We start from the raw sequence: 15,326 nt of genomic DNA, 5'->3' as shown, positions 1-15,326 counted from the left end.
ACTTGATCTTTAAGAAACACAAAGTTTTAGAAAGGCCTCCCTACAAGCTTCAATAGGCCTTTAGTGCAAGGTCATCTGACACTGGGCCTGGTCCATCTGCCTCACAGCAAAAAACTGCCTCCTTTATTCCTTGAGAAGAGGCAGTTCTGGTACAGGCGACCATTCTCCTTCGTTCTCCCTTTATCCTGAATACTTAGGTCATGATGGAGCTGTGAATACTGTCTGTTGGAGCCATGACAAGAAATGGCTGCTGTCTACAGGCCGGGACCAGACACTGAGAGTGTGGTCAGTTCACAGGACAGAACTCATGCTGCTTTTGGTAATGTGTACATGAGCACATATGTCATGGTGGGTAGTGATGGCAGATAAACTGCTTAGTTGAACTGTGGACAGTCACAGCTGTCTGCCTCTCTGTAGGGGAGCCCAGCAATAGACAGAATGAAGAACGGTTTCACTACAATAGAAACATCATGGTGAGGCAGTTTCTTACATTCATTCACACATGAAATGCATGCAGTTATAACACATGGTAACACACTCTTAGTGTGTGATATGTACATTGACAAATACATTTAATATACATTTATATTTGTCATGGTATGAAAATGGCCAAAATCCCCATAGTAAAGTATGGATAACTTTACATGTTAGTTCATCATTATGTCATAGAGGTCACAATGATGGACAAGAGGATGTTATGTGAAGGAGTAAAATGACCTGCTGAAGCAAATATAAGTATATAAGGTTATTTGGAAATAGAATGAGAAAAGAGAGACAGAACACACACACACACACACACACAAAAAAAAAAAAAAAAAAAAAATCTTACTACTAAGATGGAAAGAAGAAGGGCGCTAAGAAACCCTGCTTCTACTCATGAATTATGACCTAACCCAGCAGTGGTGAGCATTTAGAAAAGTCAGAGAGAGGCTGACTTTGGGCATTTCGACTATAATATTTAAACTTAACAGCATGTGAAAGTTTGACCTTTTTCTAGCGACCCAAGGATATAATGCTCTCTGGTAATGCTGGACTGCACATGCTCAGTTGGTATTATGGCCCACATTCTACAGGTCTGGATACTAAATTGTGCCTCCATGAGTGGCTAGGCATTGAGTGCATTCTCAGCTGCCACAGTCAGATGTGCCACCCTACAGCTCATCTCTGGAGAGGTCAGAGGGCAGATGGGCTATTAGGGTCAGCACCCTGTAGGAAGTTCTCAGCAGCCCCACAGCTATCAGTGCCAGCCTCTGGGCTGGGCCTGATCAATTGGCCATGAGATACAAAGTCAGGAGTAGATACCTAGAGCTGTGTTCCGAATCATGTTCTCAATGTTAATACCAGTAATATCCTTGATATTCAGTGTCTCATTTACCCTCATTTTCCAGTTTTCTAGCCAGCTCTGTGACAGAAGCCTGCTATCTCAGATTAAGGAGGCTGAGGCAGGATGATCCTGCAAATGAGTTTGAGGCCAGTTTGGGTTACATAGTGAGATCATGTCTTGAAATTCCCTTATCCCCAAAGTTTCAAAATTTTCATCTTAGAGCTTGTAAACAGGCAGAATTGAAAAGGCTCTTTACAGTAAGTCTTGACAGTGGTCAGCAAGCAAAATCAGCATTGTGAGTTGACTGTGGCAAGACCTATGCTCAGGATGAGGACAGGAATGTGAGGAGGGGGTTGGGAGAGACTGTGTGATAGTGTGCGGCAGAGCTCACAGCTGGTCTGCTTCACAGGGTCCAGAGTCCTTTCCCAAGCCGATAACATCTGCACAGTTCTACTACATGGATACTTTCATACTGCTGTCTTCTGGCTCTGAATTTTGGCTGCTAAAGTACCACATTGACCTCTGTAGGGATGACATACGAAGGTAGGTGGCCTCCCTCATGCTTCTAGCCCTCTTGATCCTGCCCCAAAGAGCCAGCCCCTCACTCTGTCCCACCTTTTCATTCTTAGAGACAGGCACTTAAGATTTTAAATGATAAAAAATGGAAGTTTCAGTTACTAGCTTCTCAATTCTCCTGCCTTCTTAGCACACATTCCTTTGTTTTTGAGATTTAACATCAAATCCCTCTTTGCTCTTACCCTTTTGTCCATCCACTTTAGCTCCTAATCATCTCTACAAGAGCAGGAGTTGGGGTAGTCTTAAAGTGAAGTCTGAGGGCGTGTCTGCCTCTGCCTCTGTATCCCCCTTTTCTCTAATTATCTTAAGATAATAACCATGGACAAGTGGAAAGATGAATGTAAGGAGTGAGTGCTAAGTAGCTGCCATAATATAGAAACATTGGGAAACTTAGTGGTATTCACATTCTATAATTAAATGCAACATTGATGTGTTATTTAGGAATATCTAATAATAATGAGAGGTTTTTCATATTTAGAGTAAAAATTATTATAGAATAAATATGGTTTATACTAAAATGTCTGACAGAATATTCATCACAATGCTCACTTATGCAAAAGGAGACTTTTTGTTTTCCTTCTATATTTACCACCTTATATAATACAACATAATTTATTTTGTTATCAGTGGAAAGTTGTTAAATGTAGAGGTAAAAATGTATCCTGAGTAGTGATTTGTAGGTGCCTGATGGAATTCATCAAATTTCTTGGATGTCAGCAACCATAATTTTGCTTAACTTACTTGTCATTATGGGCAGGGCACATCATCTCATCATAGCAGGGTAGAATGACCCAACTTAGAATGAGAGCTACTAATTGCCTGCTGTTTACCTTGAACTCATATGAGAGGCTACACTTGCAATGCCGGAACCATCTTGCATTTTTCGGGTCCAGTGTGGAATCTAAACCAACACATTCCTTTCATCCCACTCACCCAGTCCACCCAGCACATCTTTCCCATCATCCACCACATCCCACTTTATCCTATCCTATCTTTCCCATCCCATCCCATCCCATCCCATCCCATCCCATCCCATCCCATCCCATCTCATCTCATCCCATCTCATCTCATCCCATCTCATCTCATCCCATCCCATCCCATCCCATCCCATCCCATCCCATCCCATCCCATCCCATCCCATCCCATCCCATCCCATCCCATCTCATCCCATCCTACCCCATCCCATCCCATCCCATCCCATCCCATCCCATCCCATCCCATCCCATCCCATCTCATCCCATCCCATCCCATCCCATCTCATCCCATCCTACCCCATCCCATCCCATCTCATCCCATCTCATCCCATCTCATCCTATCCTACCCCATCCCATCCCATCCCATCCCATTCTACCCCATCCTATCCCACCCCATCCCATCCCATCCTTTCCCATCCTTTCCCATCTCATTCCATCCCACCCTATCCCACCAATTCTACCCCAACTCATCCCATCCCATCCCATCCTACCCCATCCCATCCTGTCATACCCCATCCATTCTATCCTACCCCATCCTACCCATCCCATCCCATCCCATCCTACCCCATCCCACCCCATCCCATCCCACCCCACCCCATCTCATCTCATCTCATCTCATCCCATCCCATCCCACCCCATCCTACCCCATCCCGCCAATTCTACCCCAACTCACCCCATCTCTAAATAGCAAGCACTGCCTGCTGCGATTGGCAGCCCCTGTCAGGAACACCAGAAGTTAAAGTAGGGTGATGTGGGTTCCAACAAGGACTTCCAGACATTGGTGAACTGCTCTGTGCCAGACATCTTTGTCTCTAAAGTCACCAGTGCTTATTTTTTCTGTGATCACCACTGTGGGCTCTAGTCTAGCCAGAATTTTACAAATGGTGTGAATTCACTTTTTCTTTCTCTTTATTTTTTGCTCACCAATATTTACCTGGTTGGGCAGATTCAGGTTTAGAATAAATAATCAATGCTATAGCTGAGGTGGTGGTAGTGAAAAGTGGGGCTTCTAATGGGTATGCTTTTAATTCTGAAAGACGATTGGGGGTGATGTCTGTGTTTATGACTGCTCAATTATCTGTGTGGCCTTCTTTCGGGTTCTTTTTTCTTCTACACACCTTTGCCTGCCCACCTTTCTGGAAAGTCTCCCCTCCTCCTATTGTTTTCTTAGTTTTAACACATTTTTTCAGGTAAAGTGACTTCGTTCTCAGCCATCCTTCTGTGTAACTCAAGCAGTGTTTCATCATGGCCATCTGTGTGACTACTGTCCTGTCTCCAACCACTTGTTCTCAAGCCTGGCTCGAGACTTGACTGCACTTTGTTTCTGTCTCTGTATGGTCATATCCCTTATGTCCTTCAGGTCTGGGGCCTGCCCCTGTTGCTCTGAGACCTATTCCAGAGTTTCTCAGCCTCAGATGGAGTGCTCTTCCAGGCAGCGCCCTCCACCACCTGTTAGAGAACACAAGTGTCCTCGTCCTGGACACTGCAGCATCTGCCCTGGGCCTGGCCCAGCTCCACTGACACCAGTCAGACTCTCTTTGCCTTGTCCTGGCCAAGCTGGGCTTGGGCTGGGCTGAGACTGCTTCCTGGGCTGGCCTACCAGTTATTGTCCCTTAGGAAATCTTTCCATGGTTAAGTTCACGCATTTATTAAAGGAACACCCAACGATCATGTTACCCTTCTGAAAGTAATAAGGACTGATATTTAGGATGAGATATCAACATTGTGTAACTGGTTGAGTACTTATAAGGGAATATATAATAATTTTAGAATTAAGAGACAAACTTGCTTTCCCATAGTTAGGAATGAGTTATTTTGAGCTAGATAATATACTGTTATTTTCATGAGGCATTCCTAGAGGAAAAACACAACCCAGAATTTCTGATAGAAAATTGAATTAAATTCCCAAAGGAAGATTAAGGTGGCTTATTCACACATTCCCTTAGTATTAAAACATATGCCTAAGCAGTAAGAACCCTTTGTTTTCACTTTTATGTTTTAAATATAGAATGTTTAATTGTAGTCAGAAGTAAAAACATTGGTCATCTCCCCATTCTTTCTTCCAGGTATAAGCCAAAAAGCAGGTATAAGCCTATTTTTAGGCTCCCGTTGACCAGTGAGGCAGAAGTGACCACCCTGTCTGCAGTGAACGACTTTTATTCCCGTATCCTTCCTTCCAGTCTGTGAATGTGCCTTGCACTGAGCAATGTTTTCTAGAAAAGCCCTCTTTGGGCATTTGAGAAGTCCCAGGTGTCCTGCTGGGCACAAATGACAGACAAATGGTTCTCCCTGTGGAATGTGGGATCTTTTGTAGTAATTGAAGGTAGACTAACCTTATTTTAATAGTAAGAAGCACCTCTAAGGAAGAACAGTATGGGATCTGACATAGCAGGGCAAGTTCACAGGACTTGTCTGTGTTTACTGAGTAATGCATAGCCATCTAGTGCATTTTCTTTTTTTGTTGTTGTGTTTTGTTTTTCGAGACAGGGTTTCTCTGTGTAGCTTTGTGCCTTTCCTGGATCTCGATTTGTAGACCAGGCTGGCCTTGAACTCACAGAGATCCGCCTGCTGTAGGCATCCTTGGAAACCGTGACACCTGCTGTGGGCATCCTTGGAAACTGTGACACTGCTGTGGGCATCCTCAGAAACTGTGATACCTGCTGTAGGCATCCTTGGAAACCATGATACCTGCTGTGGGCATCCTTGGATTACATGCATTGGGCTGGCAAAACTCAGCAGTTGCCATTTGACAGAACATGATGTGGGTCCCTAACTTGTGCTGATGACCAGCCACACAAAGGGATGTACTCTGTCTTTTCATCTTTATCTCACACTGTGTATTCCAGTTGCTGGTGGATGTCTCCACTGTGTCTTGTGCCATGTGCTGTTCCCCTCACTGCTCCCTCTTCTGCCCCTTCCCTAGCTAGAAGCCCTAGATGGTGGAGTTGCCCTGAATATTTTCACTGGAACTTCAGAAATTCTTTACTAATTATGCATTTCTGAGTCATGTGAGGTCCCTGTTTTTTTTTGGGGGGGGGAGGTAATAAAGTGGATAGAACCATGTGCCCATAGGGGAGACTGCCGAGAAGATCCCTTGACTGCCCTCCTGCAGACATCATACTCACAGCTGGCCGGGACCGAACTGTGGAAGTTTTTGACCTCAATGTTGGCCGCAGTGCTGCTGTGATAGCTGAAGTCCATTCACGGCCTGCCCATCAAATTTGTCAAAATAAAGTAAGTTCGTAGATAGCAGAAACATTATTTAAAGATTCTGAGCTAAATGTGTTTAACAGTTACAAATATATTATGATGCAAATTTCTAACTACTGTCAGATCCAATATTAGCTTCTTCTGATCATCAAACTATGTTAAACTTTCTTCTTTTGCTACAGATATCTTAAAGATTTCTTTCTTTCTTTATTAGTTTTTTTTAAATTATGTGTGTATGTGTGTGTGGGTGCCAGTGTTCTTGGATGCCAGAGACATTGGATTGTCCTGGAGCTGGAGTTAAAGGGGCTTATAGGCTCCCCAATATGGGTGATTGGAACCAAACTCAGGTTCTCTAGAAGAGCAGTGTGTGGGCCATATCTCTCATTCCTGTAGCTATCTAAGTAAGATTGCATGGGACTTTATGTCCTCTGTCTTTGATAAGTTTCAGATCCATGTAAATATCTGTGACTAGAAATGCATTCTCACTTAAGCTGGCGTAGGTCTGGATGTGTATGTGATGGTGGGAATGAATGGCAGTCACATCCATTGCAGGCTGTGACAGTCTCTGAATCCCAGACTCCCCTTGCACTATTGGATACAGTTATCCTCTTTGATACACTGAATTTTAGAGATCTTCTCAGATGTGTTGAAAGGTAGGGCTAATAATTGAATGGACCAAGTCTTCTCTTAGATAGGTTTCTATTGCTGTTATAAAATATCTTGATGAAAAGCAACTTGGAGAGAAAAGTATTTATTTTAGTTTATAGTTTACAGTCACATCATGGAGGGAAGCCATGGCAGGAGCTCTAGAGAGGAACCTGGAGGCAGACACTGATGCAGTGCTGCGACTGGTCTGCTTTCCCTCGCTCAGCCTACTTTCTTATACAACATAGACAATCCCTGTCTAGGGTAGCACCACTCACTGTGGCTGGGCCTTCCCACATTAACCATTAATGAAGAAAATGCCTGCGGACTTGCCTGCAGGCATTTTTAAACTGAGGCTCCTCTTCCCAGATGACTCTCGTTTGTGGCAAGTTGATAAAACAACAAAGACAACCAACTCAGTCCCAAAGTGACTCATTACCTAAAGTCATCTAAGACTTATGGAAAAGCTGACTTTAAAAATATCTTTGTATGTGTGTGATATACATGGACATGTTTGTGTGTGAGTGTGTACATGACCATGGCACACATGTGGAGAATGAAAACTTTGAGTGGCAGTCCTCCCTTCCACCGTACTTGACGCAGGGTCTCAGGTAGTCAAGCTTGCAGGGAGAGTCGGTTTTACCCACTGGCCCACCTCCCCGGCTCCTGTGCGAGTTTGTTTGCTTTTTTTCTTTTCAAACTAAAGATGTGATTTTATTTTTGAGGCAGTCTCTTACTAAGTAGCTCAAACTTCCCTGGAACTTGCAGTCTTTCAGTGCTAGGGTTGGCATACATCCTCATGAGTTACTGGTCACAAGGCCTCAGAGGCCCCCAAATAACCCAGACTGTTGCCATTGCTTTTGGCTTCCCACCATAGCTAGATGGTGACTGACTGCTGAAGATGTTACACACTGTGGTTGTAGGACATTGATGAATCAAGCTGGAACTATCCTGAAAGCTAACTTCCTCTGGCTGTCAACCTTAGTAAGGTGCTCTGCAGGCCACCTATCCAGTAGTGGACCCTGCGTGTTATAATGCTAATCCACTGGCTAAGATGTCTTCACTGTGAAATAGTAGTATGGCTGCTATGGGAGTGACCACCTGCTTTCTGGGATTTAGGCCTGGTCCTATGAACCTGATCACAAAGGCCAGGGCTCAGAATGGTATAGGCCCTGGGGGAAGGGGGAGCTACTAAGGTTATTTTCTTAAATGGACATGTTGTTGAACTTCCTTCTAAGTATTCATGTTTGTACCCATAGATTAATGGTCTAAACCTTGGTCAGAGAGGCTTCTTTTGGCAATGGGTTGCAGTCAGTGCAGATTCAGGGTTGGTCAAAGTGCTGAGAATAAGAGGCGGCTGAGTGCTTACCCCTAAGTAGGACATTTATATGAAATCTGTCCCCTCCTGCCCAAAGACCCAGGGAACATTTTGGAAGAGGGAATAGACAGAATGTAAGAGCTAAAGGATGGGAAGTTGTGTTGTGAAATGCTGTGTTCTACATATGACATGGTCATTGCTCACAGCACCTGTGGTTACCTGAACAATATTCCAACATGGATGGGAGAGGGACATATAAGGCTGTATCCAGGGTGGCTATTGGCAATCAGTAGATGCCTGAAGAGTGAGGATAATTTTTATGTGGGGTTATGGCTGCTGATAGGTGGCTCATGCTCCAAAGAATGGCCCCATAACAGTGTACACACAGGCAGCACTAATTAGACTTAGGCATGTGGAAACCAGTGGACATGAAGGTAGAGGGCAGTATTGAAAGAGAGAGGATTTGGGTTGGATGTGTATGCATATATGAAAAGGGAATGAATACAAAGTATTCTTAAATGGATCTATTTCCTTTAAGAGCTTCTAGTTCTTAGTTGAGACAAAAATAAGTGCTAGTTGACTTAACATAAACGTTTTCCATAGTTTATCTCTTCGGTGAGATTAGATTTCATTGTAATATTGTGTTTAAAGTGGTCTTTTCTCCTTTTTTAAACATTGCATCAAATAGCCGTAGGGTGGGAAGGCGGTTACATGTCTCTGTGATGAACTCTTAATTCAGTACCCATTCCTAGTATCTTCGTTAAATTTGTGAGTGTTTATATCATCTCCTCCACCTTAACATTGGTATGTATGAGTATAAACATGTATCCATGCATGTTTGTGAATATGTACATGTTTGTATACTGCTTATTAACTTAAAATATCTGTAAGTAGGTACTCTGATTGCTATTCCCCCTGTATACATAGGTGCAAAGCAAGGTCCATATGCCTGAGGAAGAATGTGTAAATGCAGACTCAATCTCCATCTGATTGTACATGTGGACAAAGGGTAGAGAAAGTAGGGTGGTACCAGGAGCATGTTCATAAGAACAGAGCACAGGAAGTGGAGATTGGTTGCTGTGGTAGTTTGAATGTAATCAGTCCTCATAAGCTCACAGGGAATGGTGCTATTAGGAGGTGTGGCCTTGTTGGAGGAAGTGTGTCACTGTGGGGGAGGGCTTTGAGGTCTCTTTTGCTCAAGCTTCACTCAGTGTGACACTCAGGCCATCTTCTGTTGCCCGTGGGTCAAGATGTAGGGCTCCAGCACCATATCTGCCTGTACACCATCATGTCCTGCCATGATGATAATGGACTGAACATCTGAAAATGTAAGCCATCCCAATTAGATGTTTTTTCCTTTATATAGAAAGATAGAAATGGGTTAATTTAAGGTGAAAGAGCTAGCTAGTAAGAAGCCTGCCATAGGCCATACAGTTAATTAATATTCAACCTCTGAATGATTGTTTTATAAGCACTGAGGGACCGCAGGTGAGAGAGATGTGTCCTGACCACAGGCTGCGTGGGACACAGGAAATCTTATGGCTATATACCATGGCCATGGTGTCTCTTCACAGCAATAGAAACCCTAACTAAGACAGTTGTCATGCTCTGTGATACTGTGGTGAAGCAAATGGAGGAATGGATAGTAGATACTGACTGGGATAGTAATATGCCCTGGGTTGGTGGGTCCTGATCAAGAACTTGAGATTTACTCTGGGGATAGCCATAGCCATGGCAGAGTTGGAGTATGAGCAAGGTATACATTCAGGCATTGTGTGAACATGTGGTTTGTACCAGTTGTGGATTTCAGGACCATCTGTCAGAGCTTAGTGCAGTCCTAGACACTAGTGGCAGGGATGTTAGAGGTGCTAATTTAGGGCACAGTGACTGAACGTTGTATCTCTCTCTCTGTCTTTGGGGTGGAGTCTGGGCAAGCTGTCCCTTGGCATAGAGCAGAGTTGTCATTGCTGAGTAGGAAGGTGTGTGGGATTACTGGACCTCCCTCGGTGCCTGCACCTACTGCTGCATTGTTGTCTCCTGGCCTCTGCTTGCTCTCTGCTCTCTGCTCTTTGTTACACATGCTGTGATGCATGTAGTCCTGCTGATGGCTTACATGCTGTGCTGTGATATGAACAATCCTGCTTCTAACTGCCCTACTGCCCACAGTGACTAGTGCTTTTCACCCTGGCAGAAGCAGCTCATTCCTCCACCAACAGTGGAACCCAGTGTTTCATTTCCCACACATAGAATTAGGATCATTTTGATCTCCTGCTGTGCCAGCTGGCCTGGCTCTCTTCCCTTGGTAGTGCCACAGGCTCACCCTCCTCACCACGACCCCCAAGCCTGCTTCCTCCAAGCTAAGAGGGTCTAGCAGAAGCTGAGTAGGCCTTCCTCAAGTCCTCCAGGCCTCACTGAGTCTAGGTGTGCCTGGCTGCCTGGTGCTTACCCTGCCTTTAGCAGCTAAGCACTTTGTGTAGCCCCTCTTCAGAAGATAGCCTCTGCTCACAAGTCTGCCATGGTTCTTGTGATGGGGCTGAGACAGCAGACTATGGGTGTTGCACAGGGAAAACTGTCAGCAGACTCCAGTGCTCTACAGGCAAAGCCAGTGCTGGCCCAGGCAGGCAGTAGACTCCCGATGTAGTGACATGTCTGTGGAGGGATGTCTTGATTGTTAATTGGTTTAGGAGGGCCCGGCTTGCTGTGGGTGGTACTCTTCACCAGGCATGTGGTCCTGGGCTGTATAAGCAAGCTGGCTAAGCATGAGACTGCCTGCAGTCCATCAAGAAACACTCTCCCATGGTTTCTACAGACTTTCTTTGGCTGAATGAGTGAGTTCCCTGGTCAAAGGTAAGGCTGTGTGTAATTACAACAAGCAGGCCTGCCTTCAGGTTCACACATGTGTCCCTTCCCTGACTTCTTTCAGCAATGACTGTGATCTGGAAATGTAAGCCAAATAAATCTTTTCTTCCCCTAAGTTGCTATTGTCAGTGTTTTATCCATAGCAACATTAAGGAAACTAGAACACCTGTTTAGTTTTTTAAATAAAGAAGAAAGATCTGGTATGATTATTTTCAATCTAAAAATAAATCATTTAATGATTTAATAATATTTAATAACTGTTTAACATTTAACCATTTAATGATACATAGCAACAGAAAAGTCTGGCCATCAACCCAGCTCAGAGGCATTCTTGTTAATACAGAAGAACAGTGAATTAAACCCTGCCTGCCCTGTCCAGCTTAGCCACTGGACGCCATTCTCACAACTCTGCTCTAGGTGGTGCATTGGAACACTCGAAGCCTCAATGGCACTGACTGGAGTGGCCGCCTGGGGTCCTAAGCTGCACAGGGTGAGAAATGGCCTACTTTATTGTTACTGAACTGTGATGTTTGGGTCAAGTACGACCTAAATGCTTCTGTGCTTGAATGGAAGGACAGCACAGACCATGGCACCCCCATGGTTGTGGTGAGCCTGACTGCTCTGATGTGTTCTGCATCAGTGTACAAAAATGTAAGACGCTTCTTCAGAAAACAAGCCACCAAATACGGTGCAGGCCTCTGTGACCCCATGCTCAGCCTCACATTCCATCACACCCCCTCATATGCTTATTTTTGGGAAGTTAAGCTAGGTACTTCCCCATTTAAGACAAAAAAACAAAAAGAACTATTTTTCCTAGCATAACACCTCCCATCTAAGAGCACAGCACTATGGCTCTCAAAGGATTGTCAGTCCACAAGGCATAGGCACTTGAGTGCGCTGCAGACGCTGCATAGAGGCCATGCAGTAACACTTCAAGCCTCAGGCAGACGTTTGATGGGAAGACTCCTAAGAGAAAGGAATGCCTTGAATCATCACCTAGGAAGGAAACAAGCCAGGCCCTGCTTCCTCACACCTTCACTGGCTTGCAGAACTGCCCTGTATACTGGAGCAGAATCACCAAATCACTTTGATGCTGATGCAGACACAATGCTATTTTAGAGAGCCTGTTTCTGTCTCAAAGTGCTCAGGAGGGAGCGTCATCTCCAGGTCTTGTCTATTATCTAACAACATACCGAATCAGGAGTCTACTGTCTGCCTGGACCAGCCCTGGCTTTGCCTGTGAATCAGCAACAGTCTGTTGACAGGCTTTGCCACCCTGTGCACCATCCATAGTCTGCTGTCTCTGTTCTGGGCAATTCTCCAGTTGAGGCTTTTCTTACAGATTACTTAGGGTTGACCTGACTTGAGCTTCACAGCTATGAGGCAGTGAATAGATCGCCATGCATCAGATTTCTTGACTCTAAATGGGGACTGAATAGTTTGTTTGCTAAAGGATGAAGAGCTAAAGAAGTGTGTAGCATGTTGTCTGGCACAGTTAATCCTTAGACTGTGGCTTGTTATCTCTGAACTCAATGAGATCCTTTATTTCCTGCTTGTAAATGAAGAATAACTTCTAGGTCCATCTTATATCGAGTTTGTTGTAATATTTCAAGTAATCTTGACATAGCAAGAGAATGGAATTCTTATGAATTATAGTGCGTTTAAGGAATGTTTTGAGCCAAATAGCTCCTCTGGTGGTGTCCAGTTGTCTTACATGGCTGTTTTTCTTCTGGGAGATCATCAGAGTCATCAGATGTCAAGGCCCTGGACTTGCAGAGCCCTTACTCCCCGTGACGTGTGGGGTCCTGAGGTACATAGGATTTCACGTGTTTCATCACCAAGGCACCCATTCAGTGTATCTTAGAGTTCCATAACTGGCATATAACTCCAAGTGCTCATTAGGGAGTGCATTTTATCCCAGATAATTTGTTGAATAAAGATTATGATCAATACTGAAAAAGAAATGCTGGTGTGTAATCATCTTAGTCTTTTTATCTGTTGCTGTTTTCTAGTTCTGTAGCTTGCAATGGCATTGATTGTGGAGTAAACAGACATTAATTATTAAGATTAGAGTGTATTTGGTAGGTATCATGCTAACTGATGTTGCTCAACCTGAGGTTGTGTTCTGAGGATTGCATGGTTAGTCACAGAGTGCACTTACATAGGCTAAGATGCTCCGACATCACTAGACCGTAGTCTTCAGAGACCCTGTTGCATGTGCAGTCTGTTATCTACATAGGTCGCTGTGCTATTCAAGGCTGCATGGAAGTTATTAATTCTTATTCCACTCTAAACTGTAAATTTAAGAGATATTATGTTGACTTCTGTCTGTAGATTCCAGTATTATTAGGTATTATTAGCCTTTACATGTTCATCTTGGGGTCTGTTAGACAGCTAAGCAGGTAAAGGCACTTGGGGTTAAGCCTGAGGATGATGTGAGTTTGATCCCTAGCCCCCACATGGTGAAAAGAGAGAACCAACTCCTGCAGATTGTCAGAGGTCTGTGTATACACGCACTGTGGCATGCTTTCCCTCCCAAATTAAATAAGTAAAACGTTTTTAAAAGCTGTTATTGACTTTTATTTTCCACATCTAATGACAGGGATCATCATTTACGACCCAGCAGTCTCTGGCATACAATCTTTTCCTGACCACAGCTGTTGGTGATGGGGTTCGACTGTGGGACCTGAGGACGCTGAGGTAAGGCCAGCCTGCATCAAAGCACTGCCCCAAGGGAAATTGGAGCTGAGCTGGGAAGGCAACCTGATCCTGGTTGCAAATAGCACAAGGCTATGACTAGTCTAGGTACGCTCTGGACAAGACTGGCTTGTACACAGAATCAGTGCAGTCACTTGGAGATGGTAAAACTACAGGTGCTACTCTGTTCTCCGAGGGCCAATCACACATGGCTCCTGAGAGTCAGAGATGTGAGAAATGGTGTGGACAGCTCCCTCAGATACGTTTTCTTCTTTTCCTGTCACACCTGTCTTGCTTACACTGGACACTAGCACTGAGCTCACACAGCTCCCTTGGAGTAGTACTGACAGTACTGTACATTAGGCTGCCTGATCTCCCTCTTGTGAAGGCGTTTCTATTTAAGCACTAAACTTTATCTTCTGATAATCACAATACTGTAAGCCATCACTGTACAGTGCATATATAATGTCATAAAATTGGAAAATGTTAATATATGTTTGTAGTACACAGATGTTCACAAGGAAACAACTAGCAGTGTGCTTCTTTTGTTCTTTGTCAGTAGAAGAAATATGCCTCACCCTACAATACATGCTTTAAGTGAGATCTTTCCTACTATTCAGGGACTCTGCTCAGTCTTGACATGCCCCAGGGCACCCACTAGGTGTTGGCCATGCTTGTCAATGCCTTTCTAAGGGAGACCCTGGCTATTTCTCAAAGGTATTGAAGGTTTCCTCTTAATAAAATTGTATCAATCATTGACTTTCACCCCCATGGGCAAGTTTTATATAGCACTTGATAAGTGGTTGTGAAACTCACCCCTCTTACTAGAATGCTGCACATCCCCACAAGCCATGTTTCTTTTCATAATTTATGATTTTAGATTTGATTGAAAAATTTATAATTATCAGTAGAAATTGTTTATTTAATATTTCTCATATATAAAGGTTCATCAGCTCTTAGTTTTGTTATCTTTGGGAATTTATGATTTTGAAAAGGGTTTAAATTACTTTAAAGGTCTACTTAATTACTTACCATTTAATAATTCTCAATATGAAGTTTTTTTTCAAGGATGTAGTTCAGTGGTAGAGTGTTTGACTAGCATGTCAAAAAGCCATAGGTTTGATTCTCAACACCACACACAGACATCAAAGAAAGTTTTTTTTTTTAACTATTAACTTATTCATTTTGTGGAGAAAACATGGTGATGCTTTCTAATTTGTCTCAGGATGTAGGAGCCATTTTCTGCCCAGCCGTTTCATTCTACCCCTGCAGGTGTGTGCGCCGCTTCGAAGGGCATCCCAACCGCTGTTACCCTTGTGGAGTTGCTTTTAGTCCTTGTGGAAGAATCATGGGCTGTGGTGCAGAGGACAGACATGTATGTATGTGTGCTTTCTCTAAGGGTAGGGTTTCTAGGTGGTGTTATCAAATAGAACTTCAGCGCCATTGAGCATTGGGGTAAAATTCCATTTCAAGCCAGACAGTTTTTTAAGAGACTTATCCAGCCTGCAAACTCCACAGCAGTAAGCTGTGACCACAGGAAGCTGATTTTATTTAATCACAATACACTCTTATCATTCATCACTCATTTCTTCATTTATTAGTTATCAGGGATACTAGTACAAACTCCAAGAACGACTGATGTGTGGTGCAGGAGTAACAAGCAGATGACATCAATCCGGATGGTGCAGCTCATGTGTAATTAGGTGTCCCTTATCTCCATGGG

General features: G+C 43.8%; 1 protein-coding gene across 11 annotated transcripts in view; it reads left to right on the top strand.

Annotated features, from left to right (window-relative positions):
- The window catches only part of Wdr27 (WD repeat domain 27), a 129,521-nt gene that overhangs the window by 48,857 nt on the left and 65,338 nt on the right, over nucleotides 1-15,326 (top strand). For all 11 annotated transcript variants that reach the window (XR_004943181.1, XR_004943182.1, XR_004943179.1 and 8 more), the window contains 6 exons: nucleotides 198-319; nucleotides 1,734-1,867; nucleotides 4,941-5,038; nucleotides 5,987-6,108; nucleotides 13,509-13,606; nucleotides 14,876-14,978. Coding sequence is in view for 5 of the 11 variants with exons in the window: in XM_036168766.1 (XP_036024659.1) it covers nucleotides 198-319; nucleotides 1,734-1,867; nucleotides 4,941-5,038; nucleotides 5,987-6,108; nucleotides 13,509-13,606; nucleotides 14,876-14,978 (677 nt within the window). In the remaining 6 variants the exon portion in view is untranslated. The remainder of the gene's footprint in view (nucleotides 1-197; nucleotides 320-1,733; nucleotides 1,868-4,940; nucleotides 5,039-5,986; nucleotides 6,109-13,508; nucleotides 13,607-14,875; nucleotides 14,979-15,326) is intronic.

Source organism: Onychomys torridus, chromosome 19 (genome assembly GCF_903995425.1).
Source record: "Onychomys torridus chromosome 19, mOncTor1.1, whole genome shotgun sequence".
NCBI classification, from domain to species: domain Eukaryota; kingdom Metazoa; phylum Chordata; class Mammalia; order Rodentia; family Cricetidae; genus Onychomys; species Onychomys torridus.
Note: the sequence above shows the minus strand (reverse complement) of the source record. Positions and strands in the feature narration are given on the sequence as shown.